This window comes from Peromyscus leucopus, chromosome 1 (genome assembly GCF_004664715.2).
Source record: "Peromyscus leucopus breed LL Stock chromosome 1, UCI_PerLeu_2.1, whole genome shotgun sequence".
Taxonomy (NCBI): domain Eukaryota; kingdom Metazoa; phylum Chordata; class Mammalia; order Rodentia; family Cricetidae; genus Peromyscus; species Peromyscus leucopus.
Window position 1 is genome coordinate 179,315,255 of NC_051063.1, and position 23,120 is coordinate 179,338,374.

Genomic DNA, 23,120 nt, shown 5'->3' on the forward strand with positions numbered 1-23,120 from the left:
TTATTGTGTTTAGGTATGTTACTTATATTTCTGATCTCTCCAGAATCTTTATCATGAAGGGGTTGGATCTTGTTGGATTTTGTCAAAGGTCTTTTCAGCATCTAATGAAATGATCATGTGTTTTTTTCTTTCAGTTTGTTTATATGGTGTATTACAATGACAGATTTTCATATGTTAAACCATTTTTCCATCCCTGGGATGAAGCCTACTTGGTAATAGTGGATAATTTTTTCGATGTATCCCTGGATTTGGTTAGCCAATATTTTCTTGAGTATTTTTGCATCAATGTTCATGGGCAAGATTGGTCTGTAGTTCTCTTTCTTTGTTGCATCTTTGTGTGGTTTGGGTGTCAGGGTAATTGTAGCACCGTAGAAGGAGTTTGGTAATGTTCTTCTGTTTCTATTGTGTAGAACAATTTGTAGAGCATTGGTATTAGCTCTTCTAATTTTCTGATTTTCTCTGAAAATCTGGTAGATATCTGTGTTGAAACCATCTGGTCCTTGGCTTTTTTTGGGGAGAGGGGAGAATTTTAATGATTGTTTATATTCCTTAGTGGTTATTGGTCTATTTAGATAGTTTATTTGGTCTTGATTTAACTTTGGTGTATGGTACCTATCCAGAAAATCATCCATTTCTTTTAGATTTTAAAATTTTGTAGAGTATAGATTTTGGAAGTATGACCTGATGATTCTCTGGATTTCCTCTTTGTCTGTTGTTATATCTCCCTTTTCATTTCTGATTTTGTTAATTTGGATGCTATTTCTCTGCTTTTTGGTTAGTTTGGATATGGGTTTGTCTATCTTGTTTGTTTTCTCAAAGAGCCAACTCTTTGTTTCATTGATTCTTTGTATTGTTCTCTTTGTTTTATTTTATTGATTTCAGCCCTCAATTTGATTATTTCCTGGTGTCTGTTTCTCCTAGATGAGTTTGCTTCTTCTTGTTCTAGAGGTTCCAGGTGTGCTGTTAAGTTACTAGTGTGAGATTTCTCTATCTTCTTTATGTGGGCATTGAGTGCTATGAATTTTTCTCTTAACACTGCTTTCATAGTGTCCCATAAATCTGTGTATGTTGTACATTCATTTTCATTGAGTTCTAGAAATCTTTAATTTCTTTCTTTATTCCTTCCTGGACCCATTGGTGATTCAATTGGGCATTATACAGTTTCCATGAGATTGTAGGCTTTCTGTAATTTTTATTGTTGTTGAAATCTAACTTTAATCCATGGTGGTCTGATAAAATACAGGAGGTCATTCCAATTTTTTTGTATCTGTTGAGATTTGCTTTGTGACCAAGCATGTGGTCGATTTTACAGAAGGTTCCGTGGAGTGCTGAGAAGAAGGTATAGCCTTTTGTGTTAGCGTAGAATATTCTGTGGGTATCTATTAAGCCATTTGAGTCATAACTTCTGTAAGTTCCCTTATTTCTCTGTTGTTTCTGTCTGGCAGACCTTTCCATTGGTGAGAGTCGGGTGTTGAAGTCTCCTACTACTAGTGTGTGGGGTTTGTATGATTTAAGCTTTAGTAATGTTTCTTTTACAAATGTGTGTGCCCTTGTATTTGGGGCATAAATATTCAGAATTGAGACTTCATCTTGATGAATTTTTCCTGTGATAAATATGTCATGTCCTTTCTGATCTCTTTTGATTGATTTTAGTTTGAAGTCTATTTTATTGGAATTTAGGATAGCTACACCAACTTGCTTCTTAAATCCATTTGATTGGAAAGTCTTTTCCCAGCTTTTTATTTTGAGGTGGTGTCTGTCTTTGAAGTTGAGGTGTGTTTCTTGTATGCAGCAGAATGATGGATTTTGTGTTAGAATCCATTCTGTTAGCCTGTGGTTTTTTTATAGGTGAATCGAGACCACTGATATTAATGGATATTATTGACCAGTCATTGTTAATTCCTGTTATTTTGTGGTGGTTGTTGAAAGACCCTAACCCTTCAGGCTTATACACCCAAGGCCCAGGAAATGAGAAACTAAAAATCTAGTTCCAAGGGCAAGCTGACTCAATCATTATTCAACCATCCCTGTAACAATGTAACAAAGTAAAAAGATTTCTGTTAAGAGATGTGCTCAACTGTGACTGGGATAGTTGTAAGTATTCCAGGAAGGACCACTGTGACCTTTGTATAAACTCCACTCCCGCCCTGATAGCGCCCTTGAGGTTTCAGGAAGAATGTACATGTGGATGTGACTGTAACCACTCTGTGATCAGACCATGATCTTAGAAACGAAATTGTATGGGAATTGTAATGTTATGGCTTCTCTGGGTTTTTCCTTTAAAAGCCCCCATGTGACTACAGTACAAGGCGACTCTTGCTCTTTGGAGCAGAGTTTGCCTGACTGTACAGCCAGTGCATTAATAAACACCTCTTGCTGTTGCATCAACTGAACTGGAGTCTGGGTTCTTGGGGTGCCCACTTGAGACCCTAGATTTTTGGGGTCTAAAAGTTGTGTTGTGTGTTTCCCTTCTTTGGTATTTATTGGTGTGTAACTATTTATTGCCTGTGTTTTCATGGGTGTATCTAACTTCCTTAGGTTGGATTTTTCCTTCTAGGGCTTTCTGTAGGGCTGGATTTGTGGAAAGATATTGTTTAAATCTGGTTTTATCATGGAATATTTTGTTTACTCCCTGTATGTTTATTAAGAATTTTGCTGGGTATAATAGTCTGGGTTGGCATTCATGGTCTCTTAGTGTCTGCATATCAGATGACAGTAATGTTATCCAGCTATATGCTTGCCTGAGAGGATGAGAGCTCCTTCATGACTATGTAGATGTACACGGCTGTGCAGAAAAGATTTTCTGGTCGTGGTTGGACATGAGGGACACACTGCCCCCCATTTCAGAATGGCAGTTTTTATTAATGGGACCCAATGCCTACAAAAGAATCAAAGCTGCAATATATTGGGAAAAATGACTTCTTTCCTCAGAGGACAAAGACATTTAAAACAGACACAAAATCCTACAGCTCCTTGAGGCTGTCTGCCGGCCCCCACCCCCCAGCCCCTGGTCTGGCACTGGTGCACTGTTAGGCTCGCACAAAGAGCTAAGGTGGAGTCCGTGGAGACACAGCACCATGGTCCCTTCCATTAAACCCAGAGAGTATGTTTACACCCTTGGAGCTCCCAGAGCTCCCCTCATGGAAGCCAGAAGGAATAAAAAGAATAACCGAAAAAAGGGCTGCTGAATACCTGGAGGGCTGGCTGGTTACCTCAGAGAGGAAAATAGTAATTCCTGAGATGACCTCTCCTAGCCCAGTCAGGCAAACTCATGGAACAACCCATCTGGAATATCTGCCCTTTGAGAATTGTTGCAAAGATATTTGGTGACCTGGAGATTACCAACACTGACCAAACAAGTTGGCAAAGCCTGTCTGCAGTGTGCTTGGAACAATCCCAAGCAGACCTACAAGCTGATACAAAAACGCGGGTCCTTCCTACCCATTTAAACATCCATAACTGGTCCTCAATGACATTCCACCCAGCAGAGGGGACGGATACTTGCTGGTTGTGGCATGCACTTTTGCAGGCTGAGTACAAAAGAAGCCTTTCCTACCTGCGCAGAGGATTAACCTGGAACTTGTGCTCATGCTACCGCCCCCAATCATTAGGATGGGTTGAGAGAGTAAGAGGAACTTTGAAGTGACACTGATCAAACATTACCAAGAATGAGACCTCCCTTGGGCAGAAATTCAGCCACTTTTACTGTTCAGGGCGTAACGCATGCCCTGTAAATGTAGTTAGTCTCCTTTTGAGATCCTGTCTGGCCATCCACCTCTGCTGCTCCCAAAAGCCTCAGGGGACCTCTGCGGGTACGGACACACCCACCTTTAGCAGTTCTTGAAAAACTTGGCTGACACTGGACACAAAAATTGCCAAATCCTCAGCACTCTCTTAGCTCTTAAAGCTGCAGGTATCAAGCTGTGGCTACACCGCACGAGCAAGTCAAGGTTGCTGTAGACCCCAACTAGGAGTGGACCATGAGAGTCCACCCAACCAAGCCTCTGTGAAACTGGCCATCTCAAAACGACCTCAGAATGGGGGCAACGGCTCAGCTCCCACTCTGCCTCCCGATGTCCTTCTGATTCTGTGGATGTGCACCTATACAGTTCCCACCCAGCGTCTCTGACCCTGTCACGTAAATTAGTCTGGAGAAAAGACTTGTCCCAAGGCAGCTCCAATTCCTGGACAGCCATCGGTATAACTTAGCGCCCCCTAGAGAGGGGCTCTGTTGTATCTCCTTCTGGTAGTGCTACTTGGGAATATGCCAGTCACATATCATCCCTCAGACCTCATCATTCTGTGATGGAACTGCCTGCACCAATAAAACAGACTATAATTCCTTTTGGAAATGGTCCCAGCCAGTGACAGACTATGGACAAGTGACCAGAGGACAAGAGAACAATTTGGGGGGAACATATTGTTCAAGAAAGCATAGTCACTCTTCAGAATCAGATTGATTCATTGGCAGCAATGTTCCTCCCAAACCACAGAGGACTTGATTACTGCTGAAAAGGGAGGCATACCCATGGTTTTAAATGAAGAATACGATCTTTTTGCTGCTCAATCAGAAATAGTATGAGAAAATACAAAACAGTTATAGAGAAGAGAAAGCTAGAGGTAGAGTTGAGAGGCCATGAAGAGCAATAGGGACTTCGTGCAGACCCTGGCTGGCTCTGCTAATGGGGCCTCTTAGGATGACCATAGCAGGACTTCTGTTAGTACTGTGCATCTTAGACACCCTGTCCAGGATCATCAGAACTAGAGTAAAAACAGTCAAGCTGCAGGTGACAAAGCAGGTGGTATCAGCCGACTTCTTCAGAAAGATTCATAGGGTGTTATGAAGGTAAGGAGGAGGGAATGAAGTAGAATGAGGTAGTAAAGACCATTATTAAATGTTGATCTAGTGGGTTATTTTCTCAGTTACTTAAAGCTCTACTTGTATGGCCTATTTGCCAAAGGATAACTTCAAGTGGAACAAAATGATCCCAAAACGTAACTGAAAAAAAAAAAAAAGGTCATTGCCCTTAATGACCTGCTGACTTCTTCTGTATTTTACATAGCTTCTGTAAAATCTTGCTTGCTTGACTGCCCAAACTTGTCATTTTAGAGTATAAAGTGGAAATGCAAACTGGACTTGGGACCAAAACCTTTCAGGAATTATCTCAGCTTCAGTCCAGCAGTGACACTCTTCTGTTCCACTCTCATTGCTGTTGGGGTGCTTGCTTATTCCAGAAAGATCACTGCAACACTGCTTGAAAACTCTGAAAGGTTTGTCACATTTAATTATGTCACTCTGCAAATCCCACCCATCTTAGTTCTCACACCTGTATAAGTTCTGTTCTTCTGGTAACTCTAGAGGACTGTGCATTGATCTGCTTTGACAGGTGGGCTCTTAGCAACCTCCTCGGGAGCATTTACGAGCCACTTCCATTCAACAATTGAGCGAGCCAGGCCACTTGGGCAGCCTCACTGAAGCCCACAACTGTGTCAAGATGACTGACAATATCTTCTTGTTTGAGGGGATCCGGATGGTGTCTGACTTCCTTAGTGTGGAGTCTCTGTCTTTTGCTCAGAACTTTTTGGTGAAAGATGATGATGTCATCATAGTGAGCTACCCTAGATCAGGTAAGAAAATGTGTGTGTGTGTGTGTGTGTGTGTGTGTAACTTGGGGGGGTTAACTTATGTCTCAGTTACTGTTCTATTGCTGTGAATAAACACCATGGCTAAGGCAACTATAAAGGAAGATACTTATTTGGGGGCTTACTTACAGTTTCAGAGGGTTAGTACATAATCATCATGGTAGGGGGCATGGTGGCAGACCAGAAGACATGGCACTGTAGCAGTAGCTGACAGCTCACATCTGATTTACAAATTTGAGAGAGAGAGAGAGAGAGAGAGAGAGAGAGAGAGAGAGAGAGAGAGAGAGAGAGAGAGAGAGAGAGAGACTGGCCTTGGGTGGGCTTTTGAAATCTCAAAGCCCAGTCTCAGTGACACTTCCTCCAACAAGGCTCACATCTCCTCCAACAAGAGCACGCTTCCTAATTCTTCCCTAACAGCTCCTGTAGTTCTTATTAATAAAATCAAACCTGAGGCCAGTTATTGGGGTGAATACTGGAAGGTCAGAGAGACAGAACAAGCCACAGCTATCTCACCTTGCCAATTCCTCAGCTGACCCTGTTTCCTCAGACTGGAAGCTACTGTGTCCTCATCCCATTGGCTCTCAGCTGAACTGCTGCTTAAAAGCTTGAATGCTTAACCAGCCAAATGCTTAACCAGGCCAAATGCTTCTAGTTTCTGGTCCTCATGCCTTATATACCTTTCTGCTTTCTACCATCACTCCCTAGGATTAAAGGCTTGCTTCCTGGGATTAAAGGCGTGAGTCACCATGCCTGGCTGTTTCCAATGTGGCCTTGAACTCGCAGAGATCCCAGATGGATTTCTGCCCCTGGAATGCTAGGATTAAAGGTGTGTGCTATCACTGCCTAACTAGTGGTTTTTCTGTTCTCTGACCTCAGATAAGTTTATTAAAGTACACAATATTTTGGGGAACACAATACCACCCACATTTCCTTTCTTTTTGTCTAAAATTAAAGAAAGCTTATAACTAATACAAGAAAAACTATCCAATAAGTATATACAATATATACAGCCAAAAATTACATTAATGATGTCTAGTCCATTAACATTTGACAGAGTCAGAGAAAAACTCCATTATATATATTAACAATGTCCAGTCCAGTAATATGATAAACTCAGACCAAAAAAATTTTCATTACTTATCTTATTTAAAACAAATAGTTCCTTTTTAAAAGTAGATTCCATAATCTCCCTTTTTATCTTATTATATCCATATTCTCTCTTTTTTCTTTTCATAATATATTCAGTAGTCTATCTTTTGTCATTTTTATATCTTCCCCTTTTTCTTCAGTGTAGATTCAATGATCTACCTGTTTATCCTATTATTTCTTTATCTTTTTTCTCAGAGTAGATTCAATGATATATCTCATATCTTATTCTCTTTTTCTTTTTGCTTTCTAGGGGTGAAGATATCTTTAGGGAATCTTGAAAAGAAAATTTTTGGGTTAATTGTCAAGTCCTGTATCATTTGTCCAGTCTCTGCATAAAAGGAAAGTTCAGGGCTTATTTCAAGTCCTTGTTCAAGTAGTCTGTCAGGCTGGATCATCTCAGCTAGCCATCTCAAAATTGTCCTAAGCAGTTTGTAGTCTAAAGCAGATCTTTCCGTGATGTTAATCAGCTTAATGGCTTTACCATAGTCCTTTTGAAGATTTCAAAGTTGCTGTTAGGTGTGGTCATGGTTCCAAGCAGACTTTTCTTTTTTTTATTTTGTGCCTCCTCTGTGGTTTGGAGCAATCACAGTCTGATAAATGTCTGTCTCTCGGAACCATGAACATTCTTCCCTAGAACAGAAAATCTTCACAACAATTTCTCCCCACCATTTGTCTTGCCAAACTTTTCCAAACTGACCTTTGCTGATGCTTTCTTGTAACACAATGGTCCTGGCAATTCTTCTCTGAACCAGTAGCAGTAAACTCTTTGTCCCAAGTAGCAGCATCACCACAGTCACCAACACGATGAGAAGGAGCTGGCAACGTGGAGCAGTAGCCACTGCTTCCATGGTCCCACTGCTGTTTGTGGCTCAGTCCAGGCCAAAGCTTCTCCCGAGCCTCCTAGGCCAGGCTCAAACTCAGGATCCTCCTGCCTCTGTCTCCTTCAGCAAATCCTACCAGCATGTGCCACCACAACTGGCTGAGTGTAGCTTGGGCCTGAGCTGGGGCTCACAAGGCCACAAGCTTTCTCATGAATTCATAACACGAACATTGGGCGCCAGATGTAGCAGGAATCTTAAAAGTTCTTATTAATAAAATCAAACCTGAGGCCAGTTATTGGGGTGAATACTGGAAGGTCAGAGAGACAGAACAAGCCACAGCTATCTCACCTTGCCAATTTCTCAGCTGGCCCTGTTTCCTCAGACTGGAAGCTACTGTGTCCTCATCCCAATGGCTCTCAGCTGAACTGCTGCTTAAAAGCTTGAATGCTTAACCAGCCAAATGCTTAACCAGGCCAAATGCTTCTAGTTTCTGGTCCTCAAGCCTTATATACCTTTCTGCTTTCTACCATCACTCCCTAGGATTAAAGGCTTGCTTCCTGGGATTAAAGGCGTGAGTCACCATGCCTGGCTGTTTCCAATGTGGCCTTGAACTCGCAGAGATCCCAGATGGATTTCTGCCTCTAGAATGCTAGGATTAAAGGTGTGTGCTATCACTGCCTAACTAGTGGCTTTTCTGTTCTCTGACCCCAGATAAATTTAATAAGGTACACAATATTTTGGGGAACACAATACCACCACAAGCTCCACTAACTAGAGATCAAGCATTCAAACACATGAGCCCATGGGGACCATTCCCATCCAAATCACCAAAATCTGTATGCTTTTTCCCATGTCAGTTACACCATTTTATATTTCCACCAAAAATGCTTATGAAATTTTTAATACATCAGTTCCCTAAAATCCTGTCCTTTGGGGATCTTAGAAGCCACAAATAGGGATGACTGATTAAAATATTGGTCAAAGTAAATTATTTGTTTGAAATTATAAAAGAAAAAAAGAAAAACATATAGCTTAAAACAAATACTGACTATTTATGATCAAATTAACCCTTGACCTGCCTCCCCTGTGTACAGGTTAGGGAGTGGGGCTGAAAAATTCTAACCCTCTAATTCTGTTGCATGGATTCAGGTGACCAGCTTATATCCTTGGCCTATTTATGGGGCATGGCCACTTTTTTTACGCACAGAAAACCTCTACTAATTCAGAGATTACATGATATTAGAAGTTGTATGCTAGGAAACTTGGAGATAGACTCTATCATATATATATATATATAATCTATGTACTATCTATCATCTATCTATTTATCTATCTATCTGTATATCTGTCATCTACCACCCTATATGCTTACTTACCTATCTAACATGGTCTTAGAATGGTCCTGAGGCACAGATCCCTACATCAAGTAACTGTGTAACTGAAAAGGCACCCGCACATCACTAGTCTGTCATTAATAATTAGCTCAGCTCATCATATTTTATGACTGTGTCTCCCAGGGAAAGGTACCTCTTGCAGGTTTCCATTTGCTCTTGTCAGCTTCTAAATCTCAGGGTGCTCTCAAGAAACACAGAGCTTCTCTCTCATCCTGGGGATGGGAAATGTTGAGAATGGGATGGAGATGAGGTTGACTCAGGGCTCACTCTCACTAATTGTCAGACACTGAGGTGGACAAGACTTGAACACTGCTTGATTTCCAGTTGGCTCTGCCATTTCCAGGTGTGTGAATGTGAGCACACTTTCTCATTCATGTCACCTTATTTTCAGACAATAATTATTTGTACTTCAAGAGTTAGTGTCTTCATTAGAAATACCCTGATAAGACACAACTTTGGGGAGAAAACAGTTTATTAACGTTTACAGTTGCAGGTTTCAATCCATCATTGAGAGGAATTCAAGGTTGAAAAGCAAGCAAGCTAGTCACACTATATCCATGGTCCATGTAGAAATGACTGCGACTTTCTGCCTGCCTTCTCTGATCTCATATAGCTCAGGAACTCCTGTCTAGGAAACGGTGCTGCCCACAGTGGGCTGGGTCTTCCTATGTTAATTAACAACCAAGACAATGCCCCTCAGACCAACCTGATCTAGATGATTTCTCATTTAGACTTTCTCCCTGGAGGGATGAGAAAACTTGAAGTGAGTTCATGAAACTAGAAAGCATCAAGAACAGTTTCAAGAAGACAGGCTGACAGGACAGGGTGTTGGGGTAAATGCTGGGGCTTTAAGCAAAGCTCTAGACCCCTCTCCCAACTGGGATAACTCTCAGAGCATCTTATAGTCAGTAGGTTTAAAGCAAAGCTCATGACCTTGTCAATCCTGTCCTGTAAAATGATATTTTCACCTCTTTCATCTCAATTTCATCTACATGAAAGGATTCCAGACTTAAAAAAAGAAGAAAAAGAAAAAGAAAAGTTTGCGAGATGGGTAAGAGAAACAGGGATGAAAATTTTAGCAAGCATTATGATTCATTTTGAAGAAAATGGGCTTTGGAGAAGATAAGTATCTTGCTTGGCCTCTTGAAGATAACAAATGAAAGGGCTTGGAGTAAAACCAGGTATTTTTGGTTTCAAAACCATTGAGTAAAATACTTTAACTAGACATTCTAGACAGCTTGCTCTTTTTTCCCCATAAAGCAAGAAGTAACATCAATAGCTTATTTCTGACATTCAGTATTATGAGCATCTTTTCATTTGCCAGAAGTGCATGCCTTACTACTAACACAAAGGACCATTTTCAAGTGATATACTTTCTTTCTTTCCTGGTGTACTTATATTCAGATGTGAGAATTGGTAGAGGTGAATGTCTCAAAAGGAACTAGTGTTTTTCCAACTAAAAAACAAAAACAAACAAAAAACAAAGACTTTCCCAAGTACTTCTAGTTTCTGTCAAGTTGAAAGTTGTAAGGATCACAGTATTCAATCAAGCTGTTGCAAATAGATACATAAATTAATACAGAAGTTAAAACGAAATTAATGTGGTTTATGCTATCACAAGGCAGAAACAGAGGGTGGGTCAGGAGGGATGACTAAACCTTTTTTCATGCAGTCACCTTAGATACAAGGTTTCTCATCATTTTTTATTCTGCTAATGTCTTCATGAAGCCCTGGTAAGTCTATGGTACTCCATATAACCCTGTATGAGGTGGGATGGTAGGAGAGCAATCAGACTTCTTGTGCCTTCATTACCAATAAACCAAGCATATCTCATGAATTTTTGTTATGCTGTTCAGATCTGATTAGACAGATACATAGACCTGGGGAGAATAGGTAAGTAGAAGAAAGTTTAACAAATCTATATAAAGCTATAATTTGATAAATGAGATGATGTGGTACACCACTCACAGTAGTGTAACTATAGATTATTGTTTCAAAGAAACTAGAAAAAGTGATGTTCACAAGAGTCAACATTGTAGATATGATATCCAGTTGAAGAGGTAGATTTGTTTAAAATGATATAAAATTATGCAATATTGATATTACATTCTGTCACAGTATTTATACATCCTTTAATATTTCTGTTAAATTTAATGTGAGTGGAGAAAATATGAGCTAATGAGGGGCAGGACTGGAGAGATGGCTACACTGTTAAGAGCACTTTCGGCTCTTGCAGAGACCTGGGCTCAGCATCTACATATGGTGGCTCACAACCATCTGTAACGCCAATGCAAGTCCTTGACTTTGGGAGCCAAGGCAGGAACTCAAACAGGGTAGGAACCAGGAGGCAGGAACTGAAGCAGAGACCATCAAGGGGTGCTGCTCACTGGCTTTCTCCTCCTGGTCTACTCAGCCTGCTTTCCTTTCTTATATTCTAGGACCATTGGCCCAGGGTGGTACTACTGCCCACAGTGGTCTGGTTCCTCCAAATCAATCATTAATCAAGACTGTGCTCCACAGGCTCCCTACAGGCCAATTTGATGGTGGCGTTTTCTCAATTGAGTTTTCCTTTTCCCAGATGACTCGAGCTTATGTCACATTGACACAAACAAACAAAGAAACAAACAAACATATAAATAACCAGCAGTGGTGGTGGTCGGTTAAAGGTGGAGGGCATAATAGAACACAGGCAAAAGGAAAGTAGAGAGGGGTATTACTGTGGGTGAAAAGTTTTAAACAGGGATGATATGAGAATTAGAGATATAAGGGGAGATGGGAGCTCAGGAACGAAGGAAGGATTAACCAGGATTAAAAAGTACGATGAAACCATATGGAAGTCAGCTGGCTTGTATCCAAGCAGAAAACACAAAAGTGAAACCTAAGAATAAAACCAAATAAAAATACCTTCATCATTCAACATATGAAACATTTTCTTTACTATGATAATGTAATGTAATTTGATTGTTCTCATTTTCCCACAACCAGGAACACACTGGATGATTGAAATGGTCAGTCTGATTATCTCCAAAGGGGACCCTACTTGGGTCCAAACTGTCAAAAATTTTGCCAGGTCTCCAGGGCTTGAGTCTAAAGATGAGCAGAAACTATTGCTAGACCAGGCTGGACCACGTCTCATGAGTACACATCTTCCCATACAACTGTTTCCCAAGTCTTACTTCACATCCAGTGCTAAGGTGAGTGGATGCTGGTCTCTGTGATGAAATTTTTTTATATTTTTTTTATTATTTTTTATTAAGAAAAATTTTAATTCATTTTACATACCAATCAAAGATTCCCCCTCTTCCCTCCTCCTGCCCCTCTAGCCTCCCCCTTCCAACCCACCCCCCATTCCCTCCTACAAGAAGGAAAGGCCTCCCATGGGAGGATACATTCAGCTGAGGCAGGTCTAATCCCCTCCCCCTGCCTCAAGGCTGTGCGAGGTGTCCCATCATAGGTAGTGGGTTTCACAAAGCCTGCTCATGCACCAGGGATGGATTCTGATCCTACTGCCAGGGGGCCCCCTAAGCGGGTCAAGCTACACAACAGTCTCACTATGCAGAGGGCCTAGCTCAGTCCCATGCAGGCTCCACAGCTGTTGATCTAAATTTCATGAGTTTCCACTAGTTTGGTTTGGTTGTCTCTGCGTGTTTCCCCATCATGATCTTGATGACCTTGCTCATCGAATCCCTCTTCTCTCTCTTCGACTGGATTCCTTAAGTTTGGCCTGTTGTTTGGCTATGGATCTCTGCATCTGCTTCTATCTGTGATGATATCTTAGGAGGACTCTCTTTCTTAAACTGGCACACTCAAGGGTGTGTCCAAATTTATGGCCTTGCCAGTCTCCCTAATACTCACATGTATGGAAACAGCTGAACTCACAGTGCTTATTAACTGGTTAATGAATGATTAATGTTATGAATACTTGTTAACTCAGAAGTCAGCTTTCAACTTTGCATTTTTCCTTTTCCTTTTCCATGTGTGTATAAGTGGTGTCCATGTGTTTGGGCATGGGAGTGTAGGGTGTACAGGCACTTGTGGATGGGTGTGTATGGAGGTCCAAGGTTGATGTCTAGAACCATTTTCAATCACTCCTCTGCCTTATTCTTTTTTTGTTTGTTTTGTTTTGTTTTTCAAGACAGGGTTTCTCTGTGTAGCTTTGCAGCTTTGTGCCTTTCCTGGAACTCACTCTGTCACCCAGGCTGGCCTCGAACTCACAGGGATCCACCCGCCTCTGTCTTCCGAGTGCTGGGATTAAAGGCATGTGCCAGCATCGCTGGCTTGCCTTATTCTTTTGAAATATTTGTTCTCTATCTCTCTGTGGGCGTGGGTGTGGGGGGTGGAGTGGGTGAGTTTGCATGGCTCTCTTTCCACTGTGTGGGTCCCAGAAAGTTAGCCTAGCTCATCAGGCTTGGTGGCAAGTGGCCCTGCCCAGTGAACAACCTCACCAGTTCCCACCTATTCTTCTTGAGGCAGGGTCTCTCAATCAAACACAGTTCACTGGCACGGCTTATCTTGGGAACCAGTATGCTCTGGAGATCTCCAGTCTCCACCTTCTGAGGGTGTAATTACAGGCAGGCTTCTCACTTGCCTGGCATTTCTGTGGTATATTAGTCAGGGTTCTCTATAGTCATAGAACTTTTGGAATGAATCTCTCTCCATATATATAAAGGGAATTTATTGGAATGACTTCCAGGCTGTAGTCTTGCTAATCTAACAATGGCTAGTGGTGAATGGAAAGTCCAAGAATCTAGTAGCTGCTCAGTCCCCTGAGGCTGTGTGTCACAGCTGGTCTTCTGTATATGCTGGAATCCTGGAGAAGTAGACTCCAATGTCAGTGAAGGAATGGATTTGCTGGCAAGGCGAGGGCAGGCAGGCAAGCTTTCCTTCTTCCATTGTCCTTATATAGGCTTATGGCAGAAGGTGTGGCCCAGATTAAAGGTGTATCTATAGGTGGCCATGTCAGAGGAGTAGCAGATGGCAATTGACTTCAGGGGATCGGCCCACCAGCATGCAAGGCACTGATGGATGAATCTTAGATAGGCAAGGCCCCAAGAGCTTCAGCCCTAGAATATTTCTTGCTACTGCTGTGTCTTTGCATGTCTGTCACTGCCATTTTTCTCTGGTATCTGGTATGGTGTGAATGGGTGTGGAGAGATCCCCACTGCCCTTGATGTAGTAGGATCATCTCTTGGAAATGTCCTGTTTTATTGGGCATTTTTACCTGTGGATTATTATGAAGATGCCTTCCTCCTAAGCTGTACTTTTTAACTGAAGCAATGATTTTATACAATAATAAAGTTAGTTTAAACAGGATTTTGATGATTGAGGATTTGTAATAAATATAGTAAGGCATTATGACAGAGGTTATTTTAGTGGAAAAATTAACATAGGTAATGGTAGAATAAAATATTGCCTCTGTAGGATGCAGAGGATAAAACAATAAAACAAGAAAGTGTCACACAGCTAGAACACATGAGTTTCTATTCAGGAGCCATATAGACTGTGGCTTAGGTTAATGATTAAGAAAAACAACTGAGTCCCAGTAGCCCAGCTAGTTTAAATTCCTTTAATCTTAAATTGGGAGATGTGTTCACAGGTTTTCCAGTGCATCATAGCTGAAACAAAGCTTTGAAAATAATTTAAAGTTAGACTGAGATGTTTTTGTTAATAGCTTTAAGATGAAAAACCCAAAAAGACAAATCTGAAGTTTTAGAAAGGCACATAGTTGAGTGAGGAACTCTTTAAGGTCAGGGAACAAGAACAAAGCAGCCCGATTATTGTTAGCTGGTGTGCCTTTCTTGCTTGGACGGTTTGGTGACCAAAGGCAGTGTTTAAATCCTTGTCCCCATTTCTGCCCTCTGTTTCCTGATATAAAGAACTGTGGATGAATATGTGTGCACCCTGAGGATTTAAAATAGAGCTGACTGGTTCTTTTTTATATATAAAAGTTTAGATTCGTGATTCTTCTAACATTATCTTTTGAGATACATAGTAAAATGGTTTGCCCTTTCTTTGTAACTACAGTAAGCAGTCTGCTAGTAGAAGAACTGGCTTGAAAAATACTTTTGCTTGCACTCTCTTAATCTATAACAAGTTGCTTGGATATTATATGTGGGTTCTTGGAACAACTTGATTTTCACCTGTAATAAGTAAACTGTTTAACCATGTAGGGGAAATGAAAACATTTTTTAAAAGCCTATATTCATTATAATCATCCACTTAAAAAATACAATGTAGCCACATTGTGATTTTCATATTGCTTGAAAGATTTTGGTGGAGTATATAAGCTGTAAGATTTAAAAAAAAAAAAACAAAACAAAGTAAGTTAGAAGAAAAACATCAAGAATGAGAGAAGGAAAACACCAGGAAAGATGTAGAGGAAGAATACAGAAGAATAAAGAAAGAGTCAGAAGAAAACTATCAAGAGAGTGTGTTGTCTTTTCCTTACTCCCTCAGTTAAAAAAAGCCTTAGTATGAAGACTCCATGGATTCCCTTCAAGCTCTAGCTGCTGGAGGCTGGTCCTCATGGCAGCAGTATGTGCCTTCCCACCTCAAAATCTGGATCAAAGGCAGGTTGTCTTCCTGCCTCAAGATCCAGATCACAGGTGTGACCTCTGTTTCTGGATTGTATTTCATTCCAGGTATAGTCAAGTTGACAAACAAGGACAACCATCACATGTGGTTTTCTGAGGATCCAAACTCCAATCTTCATTTTTTTTTTATGCAGCAAACATTTGAAGCAGTGGTTCTCAATTTTCCCAATGCTCAGGCCTTTTAATACAGTTCCTATGTTGTGGTGATCCCCACCCACTAGATTAGCTTCACTGTTACGTCATAACTATAATTTTGCTACTGTTGTGAATCACACTATAAATATCTGTGTTCTCTGATGGTCTTGGGGGACCCCAGGTTGAGAAACCCTGCTTTAACCACGGAGGCATTTTTGCAGCCCCTCAACTGTTCTTCCAACAGTGAACCATGCATGTCAGTGACAGCTATGTAAACTTTCTCAGATGGAAGATCAACTTGGCATCCTTTATCTCAGAGTTAAGGAAATGATGGAAGAGAAGGCAACCTTACATTGAGAGAGTCACGGATGTAAGGAAAAGGTGCAGCTCATCCTTTGACCTCCACATGTGTGTTGTGGCTTTGTGTAAAGACTTAAGAGTTTGGTTCAGGATGTGTGGAAATATGCAGTGCTGAGGTGAAGACACACATTTCTAATAAACTTTCTCTTTTAGGTTATCTATGTCATCAGGAATCCAAGAGATGTTGCTACATCTCGCTATCATTTAAGAAAACATTTTCACCTTTTGAAGAATCAACAGACTTTTGATGAATATCTTCGTGCATTTATCCAAGGTGATGGTGAGTAGAATCTGGACCACCAATTTCATATTTTGAAATCAAGGCAAGACCAGAGATCTGTGTTGCATGTTTAAAAGCTAAATCTGTGGGTCACAGTTGTTTAAAATTTACTCAGTGTGGGACAAGAAGGATGGTTTAGTTGTGTACTGCTCTTGCAGATGTCCAGGTTTGGTTCCCAACAATCATGCCAGGTTTCCCTCAAGGTCTTATAACTCCACATCCAGGAGTCTAGTGCTCTCTTCTGGCATCCCTAGACACTGCATTCATGTATGCAATACCCACACACAGATATACATATGAATGAAACTTAAAATATTAAAAACCAATGATTTAAAATTTTACTCAGTGTGATGTCAAGAATTTTATGGACAACCAGATGCAATCTGATTTTCATTTAATGTATTTTTTCACTTAGAAAAATCAATTCTTGTATGATATATTATATAGCTATGAATGAACATCTATCCTTTATTTTTATATTTTTCAATTGCATGTTTTCAGATATTATATTCATTAATTTAGTGTGTGTGTGTGTGTGTGTGTGTGTGTGTGTGTGTGTGTGTGTGTGTACGGTTTCACAAATGCCATTGTGCATGTGTGGATGACTGAGGACAACTTGTGGGAGTCAGTTCTTTCCTTCAGCCATGTGGATTTCAGGGATAAGGCTCATATCATCAGGCTTTGGGTCAAGTGCCTTTATCCACTAAGTCATTTCATTAGTTCTTGCTATTTTACTCACAATGAAGTATTATTTATTAAATCTATGATTGCTTCATAAAATAGTTCTTGCAAGTATTTGAATTTTATCCTGCTCTTTTTATACACTTTTCTAGTTAGAGGTTCAAAGAGGCAGGGCTGGAGATGTGGTTCAGTGGTTATGTACTCTTTCTGCTTTTTCAGAGGACCCAGATTCAGTTCTGCACCCATATGATGACTTAAAACCATCTGTAATTCTGCTTCCAAGAGATATTATGCCCTCTTCTGGTCTCTGCGAACAATGCACGCATGTGATGCACATACATACATACATATCAGCAAACATTCATACACATTAAATAAGGTTTAAAACTCCTTTTAAATATGTAGGTAGTAAGCATGCATAATTTTTTCCTCTAAAAAAAGTGAGCTTCCTCGCCGGGCGGTGGTGGCGCACGCCTTTAATCCCAGCACTCGGGAGGCAGAGGCAGGCGGATCTCTGTGAGTTCGAGGCCAGCCTGGGCTACCAAGTGAGTTCCAGCAGGAAAGGCGCAAAGCTACACAGAGAAACCCTGTCTCGAAAAACCAAAAAAAAAAAAAAAAAAAAAAAAAAAAAAAAAAAAAGTGAGCTTTCTCAATGTCATAATTGTGTTACAGACCTCTAGAGGTAGAAATTTGACATCCCTTACCTTCCTCAAAGTAAATGCCATCCTCCAATCAGGAATAAGAACAAATATTCAAGAGGTGCAACGTTCAGTAATAATTTCCTTTTCCTCCCCTATCTCTGTAGTGATTTTTGGATCCTGGTTTGATCACACACTTGGATGGTTAACCAGGAGAGACACAGAGAACTTTCTACTAATGTCCTATGAGGAGCTACAGAGGGTAATTCTCTTTTACTGTGTTTCCTACATTGCCCATATCTGCCTTTGTTCCTTTCCTTTGTATTTCTCTAGGGGTAAACAATCAAGTAAGTGAGTGGGAGACTGTCATAGTTAGCATCGTTGTCAACTTGACACACCTGTGAGAAAATGCCTCTACTAGATGTCTGTGGGGGGATTTTCTCAATTAATGATTAATGTAGGGGAGCCTTGTCACTCTTGGTGCTATATCCATAGGCGGATGGGCTTGGGATGTATAAGAAAGGTAGCTGAGTAAGCCAGAGGGAGCAAGTCAGTGAACAGCATTCCTCTGTGGGCTCTGCTTCAGTTCCTGCCTCAAGTTCCTGCCTGGCTTCCATCCATGATGCTCAAAACCCAGAAGCTGGATAAGCCCCTCCTCCCCCAGGTTGTTATTGGTCAGTATTTTATCATGGTAACAGAAAAATCAAACCCAAAGAGGGAAGGTGTGTAAAACCCAGCCTTTCATTGCCTGCATAACCTCAGCACGTTCTAACTCATCCTGTGACTCACTGTTCTCCTGAAACTGCAAAAACAGTAGTATTCAACTAACACAATAAAAGTGACAACTATCTAGAATAGTGAATGTCATGCTACATGTGTGGTTGATAAGTCTTAGCCATGTCTTATTAAAGACACGTGCTTCGTCTAAACGTTCCTTCAGTTTCAGAGTAAGAATCTGATGGCTTTTGTTCAGAACGCTAGCCTGGCAATGCTCTGCGTTCAAGCTCAACAACATTAGTACACGGAAGTTGTCACAGTGGCTCCCACCCCGGCAACCTGACCACATCAACACATTTGATGCAGGCACCTCAATAGCTTCATATTGGGGCCCAGGGACGATCAGACGGAGTATCAAACTTAAAACTTAGGCAAGGACCTTTCATATAGACTTTCAGGGAATGGTCCAGGCTCGAGTCCTAAGTCAGAACTAAGAACTGGTCAACAGGAATCTCACCATAGTAAACTATGTATTATATACAGCAATTCCAATACTCCAAAGAGTAGTGGTTTTTCATACAACTCTTTCTCTCTTTCAAATACCCTTCTATTGGCTGATTTAATCCAGTGACCATTGAAATTCCCGTTTCTTTCTGTGGTATACAGTATTTTTGTAGAAAGTGCCTGTTCATTTTCTGCCTCCACTTTCCAATCCAATTTGCATCCAGTTGGATTCATGAGTCTTGTTTTTTTTCCAACAAAATTTGACAATGAAAAGTTGGTAACCAAGGGTAATGATGAGTGTAATAGGGAGAAGAAGAAAAAATATTTCATGTATTTTATATGATATCTAGATTAGCCGTGTGAGGGGCCACACAGGGAGAAGCAGGAGATGGACTGTTCAGGCGAGGGAAAGGTTAAGTAGGAGGGGTAAGGTAGACAGCAAAGCATGATGGGTGATGAGGTGAACATGAGTTCAGTACAATGATACACATTTATAAAAAGTGACATAATGAAATCCTACATTTTATACACTTAAAAGTGATTTGTTTTTCATAAGGAAAAGTCAGGGGCTTGAGGTTGGCTTAGCTGTTCAGAGCATTTGCTGCTCTTCCAGAGGACCTGAGTTTAGGGACCAAACACATGCCAGTTAGCTCATAACTGCCTGTAACAATAGCTCCAGAAGAATCTGATACTCTCTTCTGGCCTCCATGAACATCTACAAACACACACACACACACACACACACACACACACACACACACACACACACGCACACGCACACGCACATGCACAGACACACACACAGACATACACATACACGCACATACACACATGCACAGACACACACACACACACACACACACACACTTTTTTTCTGAGCTGGTGGCTGGCAGGCAGACTTGACGAAGGAATGGGTTTTCTTTTCATGACTCCTTTATCCCTTCACAATGTAAGACAGAGTATGAAAACTGGTGAAATTAGGGCTGGAGCGATGGCTGAGTGGCTAAGAGTACATGCTGCCTTTACAGACGACCTGGGTTCGATCCTCAGTACCCACATGGTGGCTCCCAGTCTCCTCTAATTCCAACTCAGAGGGATCCATTGTCATTTTCCAGCCTCAGTGCTCACTGTATACACATGCTTCATATATATTTATATCATACATTATATATTTATGCATATCATATATTATTATAAACTTATATTTTCATATTATACTGTATAACATTATATAGTGTATACATCATATACAACTCATAAACACAATATAAAATATATTATGAACTTATAAATATATATAACATAGTTATGTATATCAGTATATATTATATATGAATATGTATATTATGTAGGATGTTGGAAACAAAAGTTTAGGTCACATAATAAGGAAGTATTCACCTTCTTGAGAACTCAAGGGCTATGTCACCATCAGTGCTTGTATCCACTCTCTCCTGATAACGCCTTTTCCACCCACAGGACCTCAGAGGCAGCACGCAAAAATTGTGTCAATTTCTGGGCAAACATCTGACTCCAGAACAGCTTGATTCTGCTGCCCGAAACTTGTCCTTTTCAGTCATGAAAGAGAATAGCATGTCCAACAGCCTAATGCTAAGAAATCCCAAAGATGGCACTGTCTCCAATATACCATTGCTGAGAAAGGGTAAGAAAAGATAGAGTGTCAAGGTTGTGTTGTAGACATGGGTAGGTTTTTGATGTTTGCATGAAGCATGAGTCATGAAAACAGACGTGCTTGGAAGCTAGTGTCATATTCCATCACATCCTTTCAGAAGAGTCGCTGCCCACAGATCCGTTACTGAGAATCCTTAGAACCACGGTAAGCAGAGAAGGAGTGAGAGGTGCCTATGTCCTCCTGGCTCTGCCTGTGCGATGGACAAGTCCTGTCTATACACTTAGACCAGTCAGTCTCAGTGATGTCTGTAAGGAATCAGAGGTGTAGTCACAGGAACAGGACTTTCCAATTCAGAGGGTTTACAACAGATAACACATGCAAACATCCATGTGTCTACATGACAGATACAATGCCATTCGTCAGTAGCAGAGTTTACTGACACATGCAGCAACTTGGATGGATTCCAGTGGCCTTATGCTGAGCAACAAGAGTAACAACAAATCTACACACAATATATTTATGTAACATTCATAAAATAGAAAATAATTGTAGAGGCAGAGAATATGTTGCTGATGTTCAGGGAACCAGGGTGGTGGGACTTGATGATTCATGTATGACTAAAAAAGTAGTAGTATTGGGAGATGTTTGTGACACTGGACTATTTATGTATTTCAGTGGAAATGGATTACAAAATAATTCCACAAGGAGAAAAGTGATGTAGACCACATTCATTTCCCTAGATGAGATTTTTCTGATCACAGCATTGTGTAACTTAACCATATTCCCTTGTCTATAATACAAATGTTGTTGTAAAAAATGTTGAAGGACACAAACTTTCAGTGTCCATTTTGTAACCTGTATCTCTGTCACATAGTTGTTATTTTTTTCCACATGGAGGGCAGGACTGAGGTGCAGGATGAAAACTCAGTTTTTCCTTCAAAGTTTCAAGACTAGGATTTTTCCACCTGACATTCTGGACGCTCACAGGCACCAACCTCAAATCATCACAAGCCCTGTCCCTTTTGTGCTAATATAGTTTTGACAGTTGGCAGTTGGTCCAAAGCAGAAAATTGTAGGATGACTCATTTTGGTCTTGAGAGAAAATACTAACTGGATAGTTGAGGTGGGAGTGTGACAGGCTTGGCTGTGCAAGTGGGATTTGGACTCATTTTCCTGGTGCTTTTCCTTCTGTTTTTGATTGACAGGCATCTGTGGTGACTGGAAGAATCTCTTCACTGTGGCTCAAAGTGAAGCCTTTGACAGAGTCTATCAGGAGAAGATGTCGATGCTGGATCCTGGTCTCTTCCCCTGGTCGACACGATGTTGATCAATGCCCCCATCCACCTAACCCCTCGCCACTCTGCACACCCTCATCCCGGATAGGGTTTCTTAGTGTAGTCCTGCTGTGCTGGACCTAGCTCTGTAGACAGGCTGACCTCGAACTCAGAGATCTGCCTGCCTCTGCCTCCTGAGTGCTGGGATTAAAGGTATGCACCACCAATGTCTGGCTGTCTGGTTAAAAGACTCTAAACATTTTAAGGACTCTGAGTGTTACTTACTAAACTTAAAAAAAAATCTATCTGTGCCTTTTTTTTTTTTTTTTTTTTTGTCATCTGGATGCAAGTTAGTCATCTGGGACCAGGAAATCTGATGGAGAAAATGCCTCCATCAGATTGGTCTGTATGAGAGCCCGGCCCACTCAAGGTGGTGCCATCCTTGGGGAAGTGGCTCTGGGTTGTATGAAAGAGAAAAAACAATCTGAGCAAGTCACAGGGAACAAGCCAATAAGCATCATTCCCCCACCATCTCTACTTAGTTCTTGCCTCAGTTTCCCATTATGATGGACCTGTAAGCCAAATAAGCCCTTCCCTCCCCATGTTGCTTTTGGTCAGTGCTTTATCACAGGAATGGAATGAAGATTGGAATACTATCCTTTTGAGTTGCCAGGTGGTTCATATCACAAAACTCAGAGCAAAATAATTTTTAAAAAACTTGAGTCTAGAGCAGACATATCTGCACCTGGTTTCCAAAACTGAATTGCAAGTAAGGTATTCATAATAAAATGTCAATTTATTGTTGCTTTCAAACAACTGTGGTGACGAATTTATTGGTATTGAAGGGGGTCAGCAGAGAGAGTGTATGCCTGCCTGAGCTTTAAATCTCCAGTTATAAGGAACAAAGGGTCAACACTTTGCTAGTCAGAACTCAAAACAGGTCAGGCTAGAGTGGCAGCTCAGCAGTTGAGAGCACCATGGCTCTCGCAGAAGAAGGGAGTTTGCCCACATCCACACCAGACCCTCACAGCTGCCTTTAAATCCAGATCCAGGGGATCTAGTGCCCTCTGGTGGCCCCACAGGCAACTTCCCTCATGTGCACACACAAATAATTTAAAATTAAAGACTAGGAATCCCACTAGGTTAAGGAAAGAAATCTACATTGCATTAAGCGTACCAGAGTCAAACTGAAGCTGAATTATTAGTGTAGAAAAACCCAGTTATTTCTATTAGGAAAGCTCAACTGAATTAGTAAGAATACTTTTTCTAGTTTTTGAAAGAATAATTTACAAACTTGAGAG

At 40.9% G+C, this 23,120-nt stretch overlaps 1 protein-coding gene across 3 annotated transcripts in view; it reads left to right on the plus strand.

The window, feature by feature from the left end:
- Positions 1–22,088, plus strand: part of LOC114703959 (3-beta-hydroxysteroid sulfotransferase-like) — a 44,587-nt gene extending 22,499 nt beyond the window's left edge. For all 3 annotated transcript variants that reach the window (XM_028885009.2, XM_037202079.1, XM_037202080.1), the window contains exons 2-8: positions 5,111–5,271; positions 5,388–5,628; positions 11,993–12,201; positions 16,249–16,375; positions 17,862–17,956; positions 20,392–20,575; positions 21,751–22,088. In XM_028885009.2, the coding sequence (XP_028740842.1) occupies positions 5,496–5,628; positions 11,993–12,201; positions 16,249–16,375; positions 17,862–17,956; positions 20,392–20,575; positions 21,751–21,872 (870 nt within the window). In that variant the 5' untranslated portion in view covers positions 5,111–5,271; positions 5,388–5,495 and the 3' untranslated portion in view covers positions 21,873–22,088. The remainder of the gene's footprint in view (positions 1–5,110; positions 5,272–5,387; positions 5,629–11,992; positions 12,202–16,248; positions 16,376–17,861; positions 17,957–20,391; positions 20,576–21,750) is intronic.
- The last annotated feature ends 1,032 nt before the right edge of the window (positions 22,089–23,120 follow it).